Raw genomic sequence first — 18604 nt, forward strand, 5'->3', positions numbered from 1 at the left:
TAGCTTTGAATTCCTACAAGAAAAGAAAGAGTTTAAACCCAAATCTAATGGATAAATGGATGTCAAAAGGTCAACAAAAGCGTTAAAATGGCTGTAGGAAATAAGTAACGATCTCACAGCCTTCATTGAAGAATTTGAAAAAGGAAAAGCCTTTCAGAATATGACTATGAACAAGATAAAAGGGGGTTTCCAAAGGTAGTGGAAAGTATTAACGTGGGGATAAAGGCTTACATTATACAAAGCTTTTAATGAAAATGTTTTGTAAGTAATAAGACTTTCTAGACACAATATTGTATGCATTTCATTAGTTGCTTATTATCCTTGTATTGCATAATTAAGCAATGCCATATCCTTCCTAATACCACTAAGTCTTTTCTCCTTAAAGAAGGTAGGGCTTTTGTCATAATGTGCAACAGAACTTCCCACTCTTCAGCTTAAATGTATTTAAGGTCAGTTTATATTCATGTTGTTCCTGTCTAAGCAAAAGAACAGTGTTGGCACAACTCACTTCCCCATATACCCCCTCCCCATTTTTCAGATGACAGCCTTCTGAGTCTGTGCTGTGTGTATTAAAGCAACTCAAGCTCTTCCAGCCATTATAAAGACATTTGATAGTCTGCATGATTCTACTTTCTTGTGCCTATTCTAATTACAGTTCACCTGGCTTTATCATGGGTGGCTGGAACTATATATGGTCTTCCAATGCTTATCACACTAATGCTTTCATATCTTTAAAGTTCTATTGGATATGCTTACTCTGTGCATTGTAGGATCATGGATGAATCTTACCTTGTGAGAATATGGGAAGCAATGCCATGGGATATTGTCAGTTGTGATTTTTGCAGGGACAGGGAAAGGAGGGGAAAGAAAGTAACATCCTTGCAAGTTTTTTTAGGAAGCCGTAGGAAGTTTTTTTAGGATGAGCTGTACTGAAGTTGGATTACCAAACATTTTGTCTTCAATAGGCACCGTTAAAGAAGCAGTGAAAATATACAAACACAAAGTAGAAATCCATGGAGTAAATTGTTACAGCTTACATTTTGTGCTTGTGCGTGAGAGAAACCAAGATTGAAAGATTATTTCCTTTGCAATTGGATATTTATTTTTTATGGGTTTTTTTGTGGGTTTTTTTTTTTCCTGAGCTGAATCTGCTTTTGGTTTTGGTCTTTGTATACTGGGTTAACTGGAGGTTGAATCTCAGCATCAGAAGGTATTCAGTCTTTTAGCTAAGTACAAGGCATTGACAAGGTCTGTGTCACACACATATTTGGCGGTACTACTTGGTCTTTCTAAAATGGTATGCCTGATTAAGAAATAGCTCCAGTTTTGAGTAAAAGGTAGTGAGAATGAAGAAGACCTCTTAGAGTAGCATGTCTTCCTCAAAGCTTAGGAAGCTAGTGTAGATGGTCTGGAAAATGATCAATTGTGAGAAAGTGGCATGCATGAGCAGTACTTTCCCATCTTTGAGTTTCACTGGTTATGTTTCTTAAATAAAAGCATGAAGAAAAGAATGCTCTTCTTTCCCACTACTTACCAATCTATGGTTATCTTGGAAATGCAGAAAAATTTGAACTGAAGAGAAGTTCTGATCAAGAGGAAAGAAAGTAGGGCATTCCTTTTAATTTTCTGTATAGACAGTGGGTCAAGCTGTGCCTGCCTATATGTGCAGGCCTGCTTTAAATATAGATTATGGAAATAGGATGTTCTTTAGTCCCTAGTGATGCATTAGCACCATGGAGCCAGCAGACAGAGCAGTTCAGATATGAGAGACTTCCTGGGGAAAGAGCAGAGAGATTTCTTGTCATCCATCACTCATCTTAAAACTTAATAGATATGGCATCATGTATGTTTTTACAACAGTCAGGAACAAATAATTTGCTTCACTAATATTTACTTTTTTTTAAAGAATTTTCATACGGTGACAGTAGCTTTATTTTGATTAGGGTTTGTGAGGGAGTTTGGCAGCATAGGCAGTTGCTCAAGTGCAAGCACTAGACATTCTATTAATTAGAATGTGCTAGTATTTTGCATGCATTCTTTCTGGTAGATTTCAGTGAATCTAGTAATTATTATATGCTTTTTCTAGGTATAGTGTACTGGAATTTTACATATGAAGAACTGGAGTAGACTGTTTAGACTTTGGGTAAAGTCAAGGTTTGGTGCTTCTGATACCAAATTCAGCACAATGGTAAACCAAGCACAGAAAACAGGCACAATCTCTACCGGTTCTTACATTAGTTTAGGAAATACTCCCATAAGCATGTAAGAACTTACATAAGAGGCTTTCCAACAGAACACTGGAAAAGTGGCTGTAGCCTTATTAATTTTGGGTGACTTGAAGATCATAATTAAGCTGTAGCACATTTTAAAATGTAAATTGATTACATTCCTAGAACTACTTAAACACCAGTATTGGTAAGATGGCAGGCAGGTAGAGCCTCCCAGATATTGTCTTAAATATTCATAAAAAGATATTTTTGACATATAATGTTGTTTCGTAGTTACTGTATTTATCATCTGATTTGAGGAGCCTGAAATTCTAGAAAAATACCAGAGTTCCCTTCATATTCTGCTAAAATCTCAGGCTAACAATAGAGCTCTAGCTTTTGTTGCATTGGACTTTCAAAGTGGAGATATATGGCTATGGGATCTACATTTTTCTCAGAATGAACCTAATGTATAGTGGCTTTTAATACTTAGAAGTAAAGTTAAAGGCAAAGTAGATTATTGAGTTGGTAAAAAACTTCACCTTTTTTTCACTGATAAATTATTCCATAGGTGAAGAGGTAAAATAGAAACAAACTCTGCAGTGTGTCAATTTAAAGCTTTTGAAGCTTTGTCATTGCTTTCCATGACTGATTCTTTCCATGAGTAGTAAAAGCTAATAAAAGTGGGTGCTTTGTAACATTTTATTCTCGTGTTTCCTGATGTTCACGTTTCTTTGTAAATCACTTCTTGCTTCTGATTGAACTTAATTAACTTTCTGAGCTTTTTTTTTTTTTTTTAATTTGAAATGTTCCTACATTTTGTTTTCATGGGGAGGTAATGTCATTTCTGGCAGCTGGTGAAGGCACTAGATTTATTGAGCATTCAATCATCTTGTTTTCAGGGAGAAACAAATTTCACTTGCTTGATCTTAACCTCTAACACAGATGATTAACAATATTAAAGCTTTTCACGGTTTTGATTTTGCTGCTGATTACTAATAGCTAGAATTAACAGTATAGCCCTGCATAAACTAGTTCCTAAAATGAGTGTACCTGAGCAATATGGGTAAGAATTAGTAAAGAAAAATAACTGTAGTACAAAAAGAGAAGTTGACTGTTGAGAAGTGCAAAGAGCCTTCTGCACGACCAATAAGTTAGGTGAAATCCATATATTTATTTGATCTAGAATGTGCTGTGTATATCAGATTTAATTACGTATTTGATGTTGTCATTGAATGTGAATGTTGTAATAAATGTGGTACTAAAAAAGCCAGCCAAAATTTGTGTAATCGTAGTTGACATAGTAGGAATGTTTTGAAATACACAGGCAAGTGCCTGAATGGGAGCACTAATGAAATAAACAAGTATCTCATGTTAAGCCTTCATGTTTCGCTAAAGTACCCTTCTCAGAGTACGTTTACAGGTCCTGCTCTGAAATTTGAAACGCTAGCTTTTAGTATAATTACACTGGAATTGCCCAGATTATGCTGATGGCTCTGTTAATACCATTAAATATGGATTGTTATTTGTTCTATTCCTCTGTTTCAAATAGTGCATGTTAATAGTAAAATTTAGACTCTTGCATTAGAAGTTGTGATCTTTTCTTCCTATTGCAATTTACCTTTTGTGTCTGGAACAATTTCATTTTCATTGTCGATGACTTTGCCTGCCTCTCATTGCTTTTTTCCCACTTTTCTATTACTGCATTTTTCAATAATTTTCCACTGTGTTCTTGTCTTTTTTTTTTTTTCTTTTCCTTCCGTCTCCCCCTGCCACTGACAAGCTGTGGCACTGGCTTAATAAGAAGGTAAATAAACAGAAAACTTGTGATTCCAACTAATGGATTCTGTGGTTTTGGGGAGTTCTTTGGCTTTTTGGTGTTTTTGCAGCATGAACACTACTTAACATGCCTTGCTTCTCAGTTTTCTCTCCCAAGTGTCTCATCCAGCTCTTGATATAAGCTACTGAAGGTCATAATTCTACCTGATCTCTTGTCTTGTAAAATGAATGCACATAGTTAAATGTTTTGTACAGCAGAATATTGCATTAGTATTTCAAGCAGCAGTTTGATTTAGTAGCGCTTTTATTTAAGAACAGTTGATCCCCACCTGCCCCCCACTTGTATGCATGACAAATCCAGTTCCCTCCTGGACTGGAGAGCTGTCCGCTACTCGGAGAAAGCGTCAGTTAACCGAATTTACGTGGGAGTGATGAAGGTGAAGTGCAGCTGTAAAGCAGTGAATGTAAGTGATCACAGTAGTGCATTGGCTGGCTTCAGTTAGTGCTGTTAATTTCTCACTTTTGAAGTGTCAAACTGCCATGTGTACTCAGTGTAGCAGGAGCAAAATGAGAATACAGATAGTCTCAGAACTGGTAGATCTGAGGACAGTCCTAAGGGAAGTGAGGGCTAGCAAAGAAAAAAAAAGTTAAAAGGAGATGGTACAGGTAAAATATTATATTTTTCTTTTGTGTGGCATTTAAAAGTGTGATGTGTTTTATAAGAAATGTACTCCTTGGTTCCCATGGTTCACCTGAGCCAACTGGGGTTAACTATTTTTGAGAACTGACATAGAATCATAGAATGGTTTGGGTTGGAAGGGACCTTAAAGCTTATTCAGTTCCACCCCCCCTGCCATGGGCAGGGACACCTTCTACTAGACCAGGTTGCTCAAAGCTCTGTCCAGCCTGGCCTTGAACACTGTGGGGATGGGGCAGTCAAAACTTGTCTGGACAACCTGTTCCAGTGCCTCATCATCCTCACAGTGAAGAATTGTTTTCTAATATCTAATCTAAATCCCTCCTCTCTCATATCAAGAGAAGTTAAAACTGATTCAATCCATGTTTGGCCTCACATGTAGTTGAAATCTGGGCAACTCAATGCAGTGATATTTCTCTGGGACTTGGGCAGTGCCATTGCTTCAGGCAAGCACGGAGCTGGGCAGTGATGCCTGTAACAGGTACATGTGCAAGACCTCAGAGTTTTAAAGGTGAAAAGACTAGGATGTGATAAAATATATGGAAACAAAGTAATTAAGCGAAAAAGTCAAGTACAATATCTAGAAATGGGTTCCAGCACCAACTTTTATCCTCACCACTTCAATATTAGTGGGAAAGTCACCATAATTGCTATGGTTTTGTAAGCAACAACCCATCCTTGCCATTCAGTAGCTAGTACAATAGAAACTATAGGTCTGCCTTGTGTGTTGTGGAAGATACCAAAACTACTGTCATTCTGAACAGTGTTCAAAAGAAGAGGAACAGAGTAGAGCATGGGGCCATTGGCACAACTCTCTAAAAGGCTCTTGAAAGCTATGAAATTGGGCTGCAAAACTGCTATCTGCTGTGGGTGGCAGATGGGCAAGAATGAGCCCTGTAGTGTCCAGGCTGAGCAGCTATAATGAATTTAGAAGTCTTGATCGTCATTAAACTCAGTGAATTTGATCAGTGAATTCAGCATTATATGATAGGGGGGAAGGGGAGGGCTTTTTGTGTTCCCGAACAGGAACGTAGAGTTGCTCACTTCATCGAGTTGTATTTAAATGGTGAATTCAGTTCATGATACAATTGTATCTGTCTATTAAGAAGGGATTTTTTTAATGTTTTGTTGTTTTAAGATGACATTTTTATTTCCTGACTTGGAAGTGTTTGTGTTATGGGAATGACTGACGATTAACACATATGTGCAACCATAGCCCTTCATAAACTTTTTTTTATTAGGTATTTTTTTTATTAGGTATTGGTTTGTTAGCACAGTTCAGGTGAAGAGCTGAGTTCAGTGAGCCGCAGCTCAAAGTTTAGTCTCAACTCCTTTTTTCTGGCTCTGAGTTTGCAATTTTCCTGTTTGAAAATTCACACATGTGGATTTTATTTTTTTTCAATTAATGATAGATTTCTAAAATAAGTTCACTGTAATTGCTTTGAAGTGTAAAATGTCTGGATTTTGAGCTGAGATTTGCATTACTGGGCAAAACCCCTGTGGATACAGTTTCTTACCAGAGTTATTTCTTGATTCCTAGGAGCTATTTTTCAAAACTATTGTTCTATGTTATATCATAGGAAGAGATCCTGAAAGTTCTATAGTGTTACATGCAGTGCTGACTTCTGTTGCATGAGCAAGTAGTAATAATATAATCAAGATGGGGGAAAAAAACCCCAAAAAAATCCTACCACCACCCACCCCCCCCCCAAAAAAAAGGGCAAAAAGATGCTAAGCAAACTGTATCAGGTTCTTATGGGTTTGTTTTGTTCTTTCTCTCTTAAAAAAAAAAACACCAAAAAACAAAAACCAAACAACCTAGATTAAATTAAAAAAAACAATCATACTTTGCCAGAGGCAAAGAAAGATTTGTAATACAGAACACTGGATGCAGTTAAAGGGTTGATTCCTTTACACCTTTTTCCTTCTTGCCAGTCTCTGAAGAGAACTACTGTGAGAATACCAAGATAAATTTCTGTTAATCTACCAAGAAAGTAAAAATGCACCACGTAGAGACCGCAGCTTGGAATGATGGCTGATTATGGTTGATAGTGAGAAACCCTTTGTTTTCTTCCTGTTCTAAGAGCTTCTGTCAGAGTTGCTTAAAACTTTTTTTTATTATTATTATTCTGGCAAACAAGAATAGTATATGCTCAGATAGTTTAACAAAGTATATGTAGCCCAAAACATAGAATAGATTCATTTGGGCTAGCATGATTTGTTCTTTATAACATTGTCTACGGCTCAAGTCTTTGGAGAGAATTGCCAGATTCTGCTGTAACTGTTGGGGGGACACTGGTGTAAGTAGACTTGAGACCTTACATAGCCTGTAATGTGATTCATTTCAATAGAACCCTGAGATGTGTCCAGTTTACAGGCCTCCCCTTATTCTGATCAGATAATTTTAATAAGATGATACCTTCAAATATTAACTGAGCTAAAAGGAAATGTCAGCAAGTCTAAGAAATGTCTTGGATAGATATCTTGATAGATAGTGAAGCTGTCTGAAGAAAGAAAATGGTATATTTGGGCAATTTTATGTAGATTTAATTGAAAATTAAGTAGATGTCTAGGTATGCTTCACCGTGTGGGTAATGCAGTAAATAAAACATACTAGAAAAACTACTGTTCTGATGGCTATGCAGTGCAAAAGATGAAAACATGAATTCATATACACATAACATGGAGAATCTGTCTAGATAGTAGGATTTTTGATTGTTAAGCATCAACTGTAGTTGTATTCTAGTCAGTTGTATTACATATGATTTTGTATCATCACCCAAAAGCTGAAAGCAGGGAGTATTTGCAAATTATCAAGAAGCATTTTAATGGAATGCAACTCAACTTAAAAACATTCTTTTTACAGTGAGCTTAATTAAAAAAAAATAAATAAAAGTTGTTACCTTTCCCTTCAAAATTGTGACCATTAAGGATAGTTTTTTTGTGGACATCACAAATAAATAACAGTTGGTTTTACAAGTGTGACCTTCTGTAGCTTAGGAGCCTGGCTTTCCTTTACCTTTGTGTAATTTTGGATGATTCGGCAACATCAGCTTTGTGCTGTTGACTAACCTTTAGATTAGAAGCTTGGAACTGATTTTAAAACTTCATGATCTCTGGCTAATGACTGGTGCATAGTCAGTGTATGTTTGTCTTTGTGTGCATGCCCATGGTTTACACGGAGGATGTAAAGGGAGGTGGCAGGTTTGGGGTAAGAATGAAGTCTGGACCTGCTTCACTGGTAAGTACAAGCACACAGGGATTTAACAGACTAGCTTACCTGCAGTAACGTAGCACCTATGCAGTCTTTAGCATGAGTGTGCAAAGGTTCTTCTGAAGAAAGTATTGTGGGTAAGTGTAGAGGAAAGAAATGAGGCTTAATAGCAAACATTAAAGGAATGGTAAATACAGCCTTAAATGAATGTTGTGCATCTGCTTTTACTTATACTCAATCCAGTCCAACCTTCTGTGATATGTATGTACCAGTCATGTAACCTGGATCTCCTTAGGACTGTGGTGAGAGATGTATTTGCAATACCTGTGGGCATACCAGAGCTGGCTTTCATCTAGCTTGCTTGGGCTACCTGCCCAAGTAAATAAACTCAAGATGTACCTGCATGGCTAAGGCTGCTGCTTGTTCTGGTACATCAGAGCTGCCATTACTTTACTAACTAGTTTAAAGGTAATTTGGGCTTCACGTGTGCTGCAGCTGCACCTCAATAGCAGCGTAGGCATACTCCAGCCCACAATAAGAAGTGTCAAGGAAAGATCCCCTTTTCATCATGCTCTAGTTCAGAGAGAGTCCTCATCCTAGTCTTTTGGTGCTTGATCTTCTAGTAGTTGCTACCATGGTGAAACACCTAAGGCATAAAGCTTTAGCTGTACTGGGATTTCATCTGTTACATACTATTCACACAAACATTGAGGCTAGCATTGTTGAAATCTCTGACACTACTTCCATTTCTTGCACTCAGTGAGTCTGATTAAGGTGCTATATGTGAGACTAACTAGTGGATTTCTTTTATCTCTTAAGTTAGAAGATAAATAGCAATTAGTTTGAACTCTGTTAACTAGGAAATAACAAGGGCAGCTTTAATTTTTTATAGCTTCATTTTGAAGTCCATGCTATAAAATTTCCATCCCTAGGCCATGCAGTGTATTTCAGTGATATTTTTGATTTCTGACCTTTAAAGCAGGACCTTTTATTTCTTGCTTCTCTTGCATAATCCTTAGATGTATGTGGGGCTTGGAAGGGCACAGCAAATCCTGTTTAGAGTCTGATTTCTAAAGTGCTTCATGTAGAGGCTACTTAGAGTTTTGCAGAAAGCTGTAGTACTGCTGTAGGCAAGTAAGCTCCCTCTAGCACTGGCAGGGCATTTATGATGGCTGAAGTATTTCAGCAATGCCAAATATCAAAGAAAAGATTTTGCAGATTCTTTCAGGTTCTCTGAATTCCTTTCTGCAGGTCATAACACAGTGCAGATTTTGTTACAGAAATTTGCTGGCTCAACACCTTGTTTCTTTTAAAAGGATTTTGTTTTCTTCCAGCTTTCTTCAGTTTGAACAGTAGTTCTAAAATGCTGAATATACTCTTCATGTTAATTTGGATCAACTAGGAGCTAGTTGTAAAATAACTTGAAGTTTAAAAATAATTGCTTAGTATAAATTAACTGCTGAGTGCTACAGGATGAGCAGCAAAGAACAAATCCTTGCCTTTTATTTTTTCCAGATAGGAGATAGAACTTCACTGTTAGCTAGTTCAGTTCTTTCACACCAGTCTGCAGAAGTTCCTGGGCCAATTGCACATGTGGGGATAGGGTAGATAAGAAAGAACTAGTGTAAACCATCTTCAAGTGTGTTAATAGTTTTGTAAGATCTCTACCTAAAAAGTTACCAGCCTAATCACTGCATATAGGACTTCTAGTCACCTGGAAATACTTTCATCTACTGCACATTGGCTTTGACCTCAGTTCTCTTAAAGCACATATTTTACAACTGTCCTGCTGCTTTTTCCTGCAGTAACATCAGATGGAGTAGAAAGAGCCTTGGTATTTGAGCCATAGAAGTTAGAAAATTGTATCTGATGATACTTATTTGGGCTTTCACAACTTTTTATGTAGACAGCGAGTTTGTGCACAAGATGAAGCTCGTCTTGCACTATTCCAAAGCACTCTGCAGAGTCATGTGGCTGTGCAGGTCTATTGTTTTGAATGATACTATCAGAATTTCCCCAGTCTTAAGTGGTATACCTATTTGTTTGTGGACAGATATAGAATGGGCCTTCCCATACACAAATGAAACAACATTACATGCCTATTTCTGTATCAGTAGGTTTAGCTGAGGCATGTTCAATGCTGAGCATCCTTTTGAGATTAAAAGTGGATAGAAATAGTTGGTGCTGAATAATTGGCCTGATGTTCAGTAATGTAGAAAACCTCTAGCCCCATTTCAGTTCAGAAGGTAATAGGCAGCTTAAAAAAATGGTTACTTGTAGAAATACCTAATTTTTTATTTAGATAAGTATAAGCTAGTCAGATTTGAAAGTCAGAGTTGCACTTTACAGCATACCTTGATAGATTTCAAGTCCTGTGCAGATAGTGTCCCTGAGTTTCCGAGTTGCTGAAGGACAGGAAACAAAGACAAGTTTCTAAGTTCATAGCTGACATGAATGCTAGTTTCTTTAGGTCTAGTAAGTAGATGTTGAATTATTGCTTGCTTTGCAGAGAGCTTGCTATGTCTTGTGGTAACGTGTAAATGTCGTTTGCAAAATCACATGTCACACCATGACCTTAATCATGCTAACATCGCTTGTTAATTGTTCATCTCCAAGCTTGGGCATAAATGCGGTTTGTTTAGAGCCTGATTTTGCACTGTGATTGTAAATAAAGATAACAGTAGTGTCATGTAGCATATGGCATTGCTTTCATGAAAGATTGATTTATATGCTATGATTTGGTTTTTCTTTTTTCTGCACAGATGATCGTGTGGTTGGAGAAAATGCTAGATAAAATAATCAGCATTTTCATAATATTTTTGCTAGTAATAGGAACCCTTCTACTAGCCCTGCTCCTTACAGCAAAGGTACTGTGTGCTTAGTAACATAATCATAAAGTTAATTTTAAATGCCGAATGAAGGTTACTGATATTTATGCAAAATTTTGTAGCTTGAGGACTTTTTTGTGATTTAGCAACTAAATGCTTTGTAGTTGAAGGCGTTACCATTCCAAGATCTCTTACATATAAAAATCTATATATTGTATTTATGTTTATTTACATATATGACAAAACAAGTATATAGGCATTTGGAATTATGAAATTTATTATAGTAACAGAAACGCTAGCTTATATGTTATAGGAACAGATTTGGTTTGCATCCTGTTATACTTTATGTGTCAACAGCAGAGTTACTTAGATGTTTTTCTTTTTAATTTACCTTGATCAGAAACATATTTGCAAAATGCTTCAGGTTTATTTATCAATTTGTTTGTGTACTTGCCTGTAATAACCTCATGGTATCCTGATCTGAGTTTAAATGTGCTGGGGTTCGTGATCACATATTCTCTAAGTTGATTTTTGGTTTGTGGTTGGGTTTTGGGTTTTTGGCTGTGGGTTTTTTTTTTTTTTTTTTTGCTCACCAGAAGAGGTCACTCATGTACTTCTTTTTTTTCCTCCTTGTGTTTGGTTTCTTTTTTTTAATGGGGCTGTTTCATACTTGAAGCAGTCAATGAAGAGTGGAGATTGAATGTTTGACTTGAATACAGTTACAGAACAAAAAATCAATGGGTTCTGATGCAGCCTCCTTTTTCCAAAATGTAGGCTTATATAATGTTGAGTACTTAAAATTGAAAGCTTTAAAAGTTGTGCAAACATTCCTGCTTAAAGCTTCCTTATATTCATAAAAGGAACATTAATGTATTTATAAAAGGTGTCTTTCATCATTCTTATTGAAGAATTAATTTGGTGAAGCACTTCATAGCATGGCTGGTCATGTGAGACCTGAGCATTTATTAACTTACACATTTCTTTGATCCATGGCTTAAAAAGCTATATCTGAAACTGTGCTTTGTATTTTTTAGTGCTTCCCTTAACTGTACTGCTGCATTGTTATTTTTTTTTCCACTGATAAAATTTAAATTTCCATTTGCTATTGCTAGTCACACAGTGTGTGACCAAAATTGTCAGAACAGACTGATGATTATGGTATTGGCTGCTTTATTGGGGTTAATGGCACCTAATCTTTCACCGGATTAAGCAAACTCCCAACTTCCAGTTCTGCATTGGAAGATTTCTTTTTCAAATGTACAAACTGGGGGTGTTCCGCCTTCCCACCCTACCCCCTTCCAGGGAAAAAAAAAAGGGGGGGGGGGGGAGAGAAAGAAGCCTCTCTGAATGTAGGAAGAGTTCCTGTTTGCATTATGTAACATTTATCCTTTCTATATTTAATTTAGGTACATCAAGAGAGTGTTCACATGATTCAAGTCACAAGCAGCTTGATCAATGAGACTGTAGCCAGTCACCCAGAATGGGCAAAGTAAGAATGCTGAAGTTAAGTGAATAGTATAGGGTGGGTGAACAAGTTTCCAGGTGCTCTTATGCATAATTTTTAATATAAAGATCCCTTAAGTGAGCAAAAATGGGAGTGACGGTTACAGGCAGATGTAAAAGCTAAGCTCTCAGGCAGCAGTAGTGTTTATGGATTACTATGGAGGACTGTCAGTGTGGTATCTCATTTGAGGGCTAGTTGGACTTTGGTGACAGAGTACAACTGTATAAACTTATCTAGTTTCAGTTTTGGAGGGAAAACTTACATAGTGCAGAGAGTAGAGGGGTCAACATTATTTTCCCTTTTACCTGTGAAAGTAATGGCAAATTAGCCATATGTAGGAGGTTGCAAGATGAGAGCTGAGATATTTCGTTAATGAGGAGAGCTGGCTGTAGAATTCCTTTGAGGGAATAGGAGCTGAAGAAAATGTTTTTTTGGAGTGAACTGAAGAACAGTTCACGAGTGGAAAGAAGAATGGTGGATGGGGAGAGTTTGGTATTAATCAGCTGGGGAGGGCTGTTCCTGTTAAGGGAATCTTATCTATATAGTGTGGGAAATTTTTAAGCTGCAGTCTCTGTAATGATTAAAGCAAAAACCAAGGCAGCTATTAAGGGGTTGAGAAGATTTTGAGAAGTGCATATAGAGAAAATCAACTTAAAATGACTTAAAACACATTGCTTCATCTGGTTGCTTTTTCAGGGAAACTATGTTAACAGCTTCTAATTCAGAAGGTTGTGTTTGCAGCTAAAATGGAACTGTTTCATATAGTGTTTTCAGAACTAGAACACTAGGAAAAATTCTAAGAGTGTGGTGTGAATAGCATGCATACAGATGAAAGAGCAGATCCCTTTGAAAAGGTTGAGATACCAATTTAAGGTTTCAGGAACTTTGGAGAATTCCAAATGCAGTGACATGGCTTAGATTTAACTGTGATTTGCTTATCAAGGAACAGCTTTTCTCATATGTAAGAGAAAAATATTCTAGTTGTAGTAAGCTTATGTGTAACTTAAATGCTTTTGTTGTTGTTTTAGAATGTTAATTTGTAATGTGTTTTGGGTGTAATGAGACGAGTAAACTACAGAGCATTTGACTTTGTTTTCCTTCTTCGACAACAAAAAATCAGCTGGCTCCCAGAAGCCCAGGTTATTCAGAAGGCACTCAATTCAGCAGTTAATAATGTATACCAATATGGCCGAGAATGGATTACACATAAGGTAAGCATGAGTTCCCCCAACTTTTTTAACGTTTTCATTTCTTGTGTTTCATAAAAGTAAGGAGAAAGAAAAATATGTTTGTCAGCAATTCTTCTCTGTGTGGTTAACTGTTTTGTTGACATATCTGTTCTTTCCACTCTCTAGTTTGTGAGTTGAAGGAAGGGTGGGAGTGATTTCAGTCGTCTTTTCTGCTCAGAGGAATATTTATTTTTACGAACTGAAAAATCTGTCATCACTTTTAATAAGATTGCCAGTGAAAACACACCAGATAAAGAAGACTAATTTTTATCTAGCTTCAGCTTCTCAATTGTAGACAATGAAGACTTCATTTTTAACTTTTTCCCCACCAGGGTTCTCATTTCTGTGTGGGCTGTGTGGTAGATTGGATTTTTTTTTTAATAATTATTTAAGTTTCTTCAGGAGAATTTGACAAGATTCATGTGATACCTAGTGCATATCTCAATTATTTGAGATATTTACCCTAAGGATGATCAAATGTTGTGGATTAACCATTTTAGAGATAATGTTTGTTTTTCAGTGCAGAAGGAAGTCCTCAGCTTAGTGCAGTGGAATGTTTTTCTGCGGACAAAATGCTCATGTTGTGAACCATGTTGTCTGAAATGTGCATTTGATACTGATACTCAGCTTTCATTTGGGTTTGAGCCATGTCTTTACTGACAGTCTTATGTGATTCATCTAGCTTGGATTTGGTGAGTAGATACCAGCTTCATTCTGTCCTGTACAATAAAAGATTTCTGTTTGTTTTAGCTCCATAAGATTTTAGGAGAAAAAGTGAATAACACCGCTGTGATTGAAAAACAAGTGCTAGAGCTCTGGGACAGGCTTTATCACTCTTGGTTTGTGAAGGTGAGTAACATTTAAATGACATTTATATGAACTGTTATTTTGTACTTTGAGATAATTATGCTAAGCATGCGCTTCTTAGAAAGAGATAAGCAAATAGCTGAACAAAGCTCATAATAATAAGTTGGTAATAATTTCAAGTGTGTAAGATGGTTCTGCTATCACTGTGTGAGTACAGCCAGAGCTACATTCTTCACTTTAGTTATGTATGGGTATATGCATGACATTTAATTTATTCTTTCCTTCTTTCTTATATTTAGTGTTTCATAGTTCAGAGCTTTTCACTCAAATTTTGTCATCTTAAGGGGCTAGGAAAAGGAAACTGGTTTTCTGCATGATTTGTGTAACTTTGATTAATTGGAAATTTTGAGAAAGGAATTGTCCTTTCACTGTGTTTTTTACCATGCATTTTTGCCAGCTGTACTAGCCTTCCTATAACAGGTTCTGCACACTGAATTGTGAAAAGTTTGTAAGAGTTAAATCATTTTTATGCTGCCTTTTAAAGAAAAAAGCAGTTCATTAGCCATCATGTAATGGGAATACCAAAATCCAGAAGTCATACCCCTGAGATACTTCTGTGTATTTAAATAATGTATTTCAGCATTTTTCTTTATACGATTATTTTTAAAGTACCTCTAAAGTTCCAAGAAGATCTTTGTTAAAAGAAGAAAGAGTTTCAGTGCAGTAATCAGAATAGAAGGGGAAAGAATCAGTTTCTTTTTCTGACAAGATAGTACTGTAGAAGAGGATGTGGAGAGATAACGCGGTGCTGTTGAGGAGTATGGGACTGCTAGTAAGAAATTAAAGCTGTACCTACAGTAGATTTTGCTGGCCTTAAGGACTTGGGAATAGTCAGTGTTAAATATTTGACCAAGAAAAGCACTTGCTTTTGATAGTTCTGCTGATAAACTTGTTGTTTTTACCAATATAACCTGTGTGTGAGATGGTCGGTAGCACTGTATCATTCAGTAGGGCCCTGTGTTACTTCATGTGCTTTAGAAGTAGTTTTGTTGCTGTGAAGCACAATTCCCCTCTGTGTTCATTGCATTATGTGACTTCTTTCCTGCATCTGTTATTGGAGTCTTATTCCTTGTAGATGCTCTTCTGGTAGGGCAAGAAACAGCTTTTTTTGGCTGTCAAAATGGCAGGAATTGCTCCAGGAATGCACTGAGGCTCATAGCCTGCAATCTTCAAATCTGTTTCCCTGGCTGTTGTTTGCATACTAGACACTCTGCGTTACCATTAGCATGCTGGGCTGCAACCAGTTACCTTCCAGTTGCAGGTAATGCTTCCAGAGTCTATATCTAGTCTTGCCCCTTCTGCTGCACTCCATATCCGCATAAATATCTTGGTGCTTTCCACCTGGCTATTTCCTTCTGTAATATTACAATACCTTGTGTGATCCTTCAGTGTATCTGAAAATTAATAAACTAGATGATAGTGTGCTGTGGAAGATGTCTGCACTATATCTAACTCTCCCAGTACAGCTTTCATGCTCCCCACTATTTCAGCTGCATGTGCATAATAATCACACTCATTTTGAGGCCTGTATGGTTTTGCTTTAGTCTGTAGGTGACGGAAGAACCCAGGCTCAGGTGATTCGCTTCCATGAAAGCTGTAGAATTGGGGAAGAATTGCTGGTGAAATCTGGATTCAGTGATTAACTGCTTCTTTCTGAGAAGATCAGAAGGTAGCAAGTGGTATACATTTTAATAGGTTCTAGAGATGTTGCGATAGATATGTGCACAACAACATATATGCACATACATTGCATCTATGTACCCAGTAAAGTAAAACAGTAACAGAATAATAAACAGCTGGGAAGATGATGGTATAACTCTGCAATCAAGGTGTCTTTTTTGAGAACAAGAATCTCCTCTTCCTAGTCAATTTAGGTGTGGGGATTGGTTTTTAAGATCTAGTGAATTTTTTGAAGAGGAGCCAGTTCATATCCCTTATTTATCATCACCTGAGGCCTTAGGTGCTACAACAGTACAGTTGCTGAATATCAATGAACTTAAAATATGTATGAGTAACAAATGTTAACAAAATTTGCAATTCTGTTACTTAATCGTGAGACATGTGTTTGGAAATAGAACTAGATGAACACAAAAGAGGTTCTTGGTATGGTTTACAAATTACAAAAGGGGTATTGGAGAGACATTTTTGACTACTTGTAATGTTTCTGCTCTAAATAAATTGCCAGCTCAGAAGCAATATCCCTGTGTTGTTGTGGATTGTTAAAGAGCACTGCTAATTGCGTATGACAAAGTATAACAGTGCATCTAGGGAAAATTGGTAATAAGCCGAAAATGTAATGCTCTTAGATAAACCAGTGCAGGGACTTCACTTGGAATACTACTTGCCATGTATGACAAAAGAGGTACTGTCATTTGAATGCAGGCTGTTACAGTTAAAAGCTTTTGGAAAACTCTAACAGAAGTAGTAGAATGCTTATATAAACATCAGAGTTGAGAACTTAAGGTCTGTTACTGTCAAAGGTTAAGGTGAGATCTGTTGTAGTCAGTGGGTTTGCTTAGATTTGTTTACAATAGAATTTTGTCATCCTCTGAAACACTTGTCACAGTCCCAGGCTGAGTTAAATAGTCTCGTGCTAGACAGTAATCAAGTGGGATTCAGTTGGACAATGGTTAACTTCATAAAGGGGAAGCCACTCAAGGACTTGGCTGTTGCAATAATGTCCATTTCCTGCTGTCTTGCTGTGCTGCAGTTGCAAAGCTATTTAGTCAGAAGAAACCCTCCATACTTCCAGGTTAGCTTTTAGCTTTTGCATGACTGAACATTGCCAGTGAAGCAGTAGACACTAATTGTGAGAGAACTACTTGTTTTGGCTTCTGCTTGCATTTTCCTTTGTGGGTTGTACTAGGAAAAGTTGTATGTTGCAAACAGTAAATTATGTAGGCAGTAACTCAAATAATTACCTCTTTCTTGTGTGCTTTCATAAAAAGAAAGATAGCTACCATTGTATCAGTCAAGCAGGAAAGCTAATGTTTAACTGAGGTGAATCAGTACAATATACAGAACTGTAATTATATGGGGTAATTAACTATGGTTTTCTGTCAGATTTCGATTTTTCCAGTGTACAGAGTACATCGAGGTATTTTTGAGGATGCCAATTAAAACAGCTCTAAGTATTCAGATGCATGTTAGATCTGTTCCTCATTAAGAAAACATTAGTCTTTGGCTTTCTCACATCTGTAAGTTATTCAAATGTCTGCTTTCTTTACATCTTTTTTTCTCTTTTGAAGAATGTAACACATTCTGGAAGACACAAAGGACACAAATGGCACATAAACCGTCAAAACAGCTGGCTTGGTGATATCCTGGACTGGCAAGATGTTGCATCATTTGTTCATGAGAACATCGAAACATTTCTTTCGGTATATTTTTTGCCCTTATTACGGAATCTGTCTCATTTTTAACCGATAGCAATTCTTCTTTGCAGTGCCACTAAGGTTATGGATTCAAGTACATGGAAAATTATGGAAATAGTGTTACTTAGAATTTCCTTAGCAATTATTGTAAACCTGCATAGGATGTTTGTGTCCTGCTTTGGATACAAACAGAACTGGTTGTGATGAAGAAAAACCCCAGATTTCAGCTTCTTCATTAATACTAGCTTCCCCCACTACTTCCTGAGAGAGGCTGTTCCTGTAGGATTACCTGTAGGTTTTCCAGCAAGCTGGTTTTAAGTGCTTTATATCATGTAGCCTTTTATTTTTTTAAATAGGGACCAATTTGTGTGGGTTATAATTGAAGAAACTATTGACCAAGAGCTTGTGAAAACAAAATTTTTTTTGATGGTAGTCTTGCATTTTTTTCCTTCAAATTATTATTCATTGCATTGAAAGCAGCCTATTTCCTTCTTCTTTTATTAAAGTTCTGTGGAGAATCAAATTAATATTTTACACTGTATGAGCTCCTGAATTAATACACTGGACCTTTCAGCTCATGAGGAGAAAAAGTATTGAAAGCAATCCAAACTGAAGCAACTACATTTCCCTAAAAAAAATGATGTTAAGCCTGAATTGCTTAATATACACAGAGTCAGTCCCTGTTACAGTTCATTTCTTGACCTGAGCTGTTAGCATAAACTAGAAGTATCTTCAGGTTACTATTTATCTATTTTGGAAGAATATTATTTACACCTAATTCACAACATAACATTTCTGTGGATGCAGTTAAAGCTACTGTTTGTCTCAAGGTAGTTCTTTGTTTAGGCTGATGGGCATGTGTGCTTTTGCTGTCCTCCCTTAACTGCTGCTTAAATGCTTATAGT

At 36.8% G+C, this 18604-nt stretch overlaps 1 protein-coding gene across 3 annotated transcripts in view; it reads left to right on the forward strand.

Moving 5' to 3' along the window:
• Positions 1–18604, forward strand: part of TMEM245 (transmembrane protein 245) — a 78481-nt gene that overhangs the window by 22954 nt on the left and 36923 nt on the right. For 2 of the 3 annotated variants that reach the window (XM_031052826.2, XM_034060960.1), the window contains exons 7-12: positions 3991–4014; positions 10660–10764; positions 12132–12214; positions 13350–13440; positions 14209–14307; positions 17574–17705. In XM_031052826.2, coding sequence (XP_030908686.2) covers positions 3991–4014; positions 10660–10764; positions 12132–12214; positions 13350–13440; positions 14209–14307; positions 17574–17705 — 534 coding nt within the window. The remainder of the gene's footprint in view (positions 1–3990; positions 4015–10659; positions 10765–12131; positions 12215–13349; positions 13441–14208; positions 14308–17573; positions 17706–18604) is intronic. The other variant, XM_031052827.2, reaches the window with a different exon arrangement.

This window comes from Melopsittacus undulatus, chromosome 1, assembly GCF_012275295.1.
Source record: "Melopsittacus undulatus isolate bMelUnd1 chromosome 1, bMelUnd1.mat.Z, whole genome shotgun sequence".
NCBI lineage: Eukaryota > Metazoa > Chordata > Aves > Psittaciformes > Psittaculidae > Melopsittacus > Melopsittacus undulatus.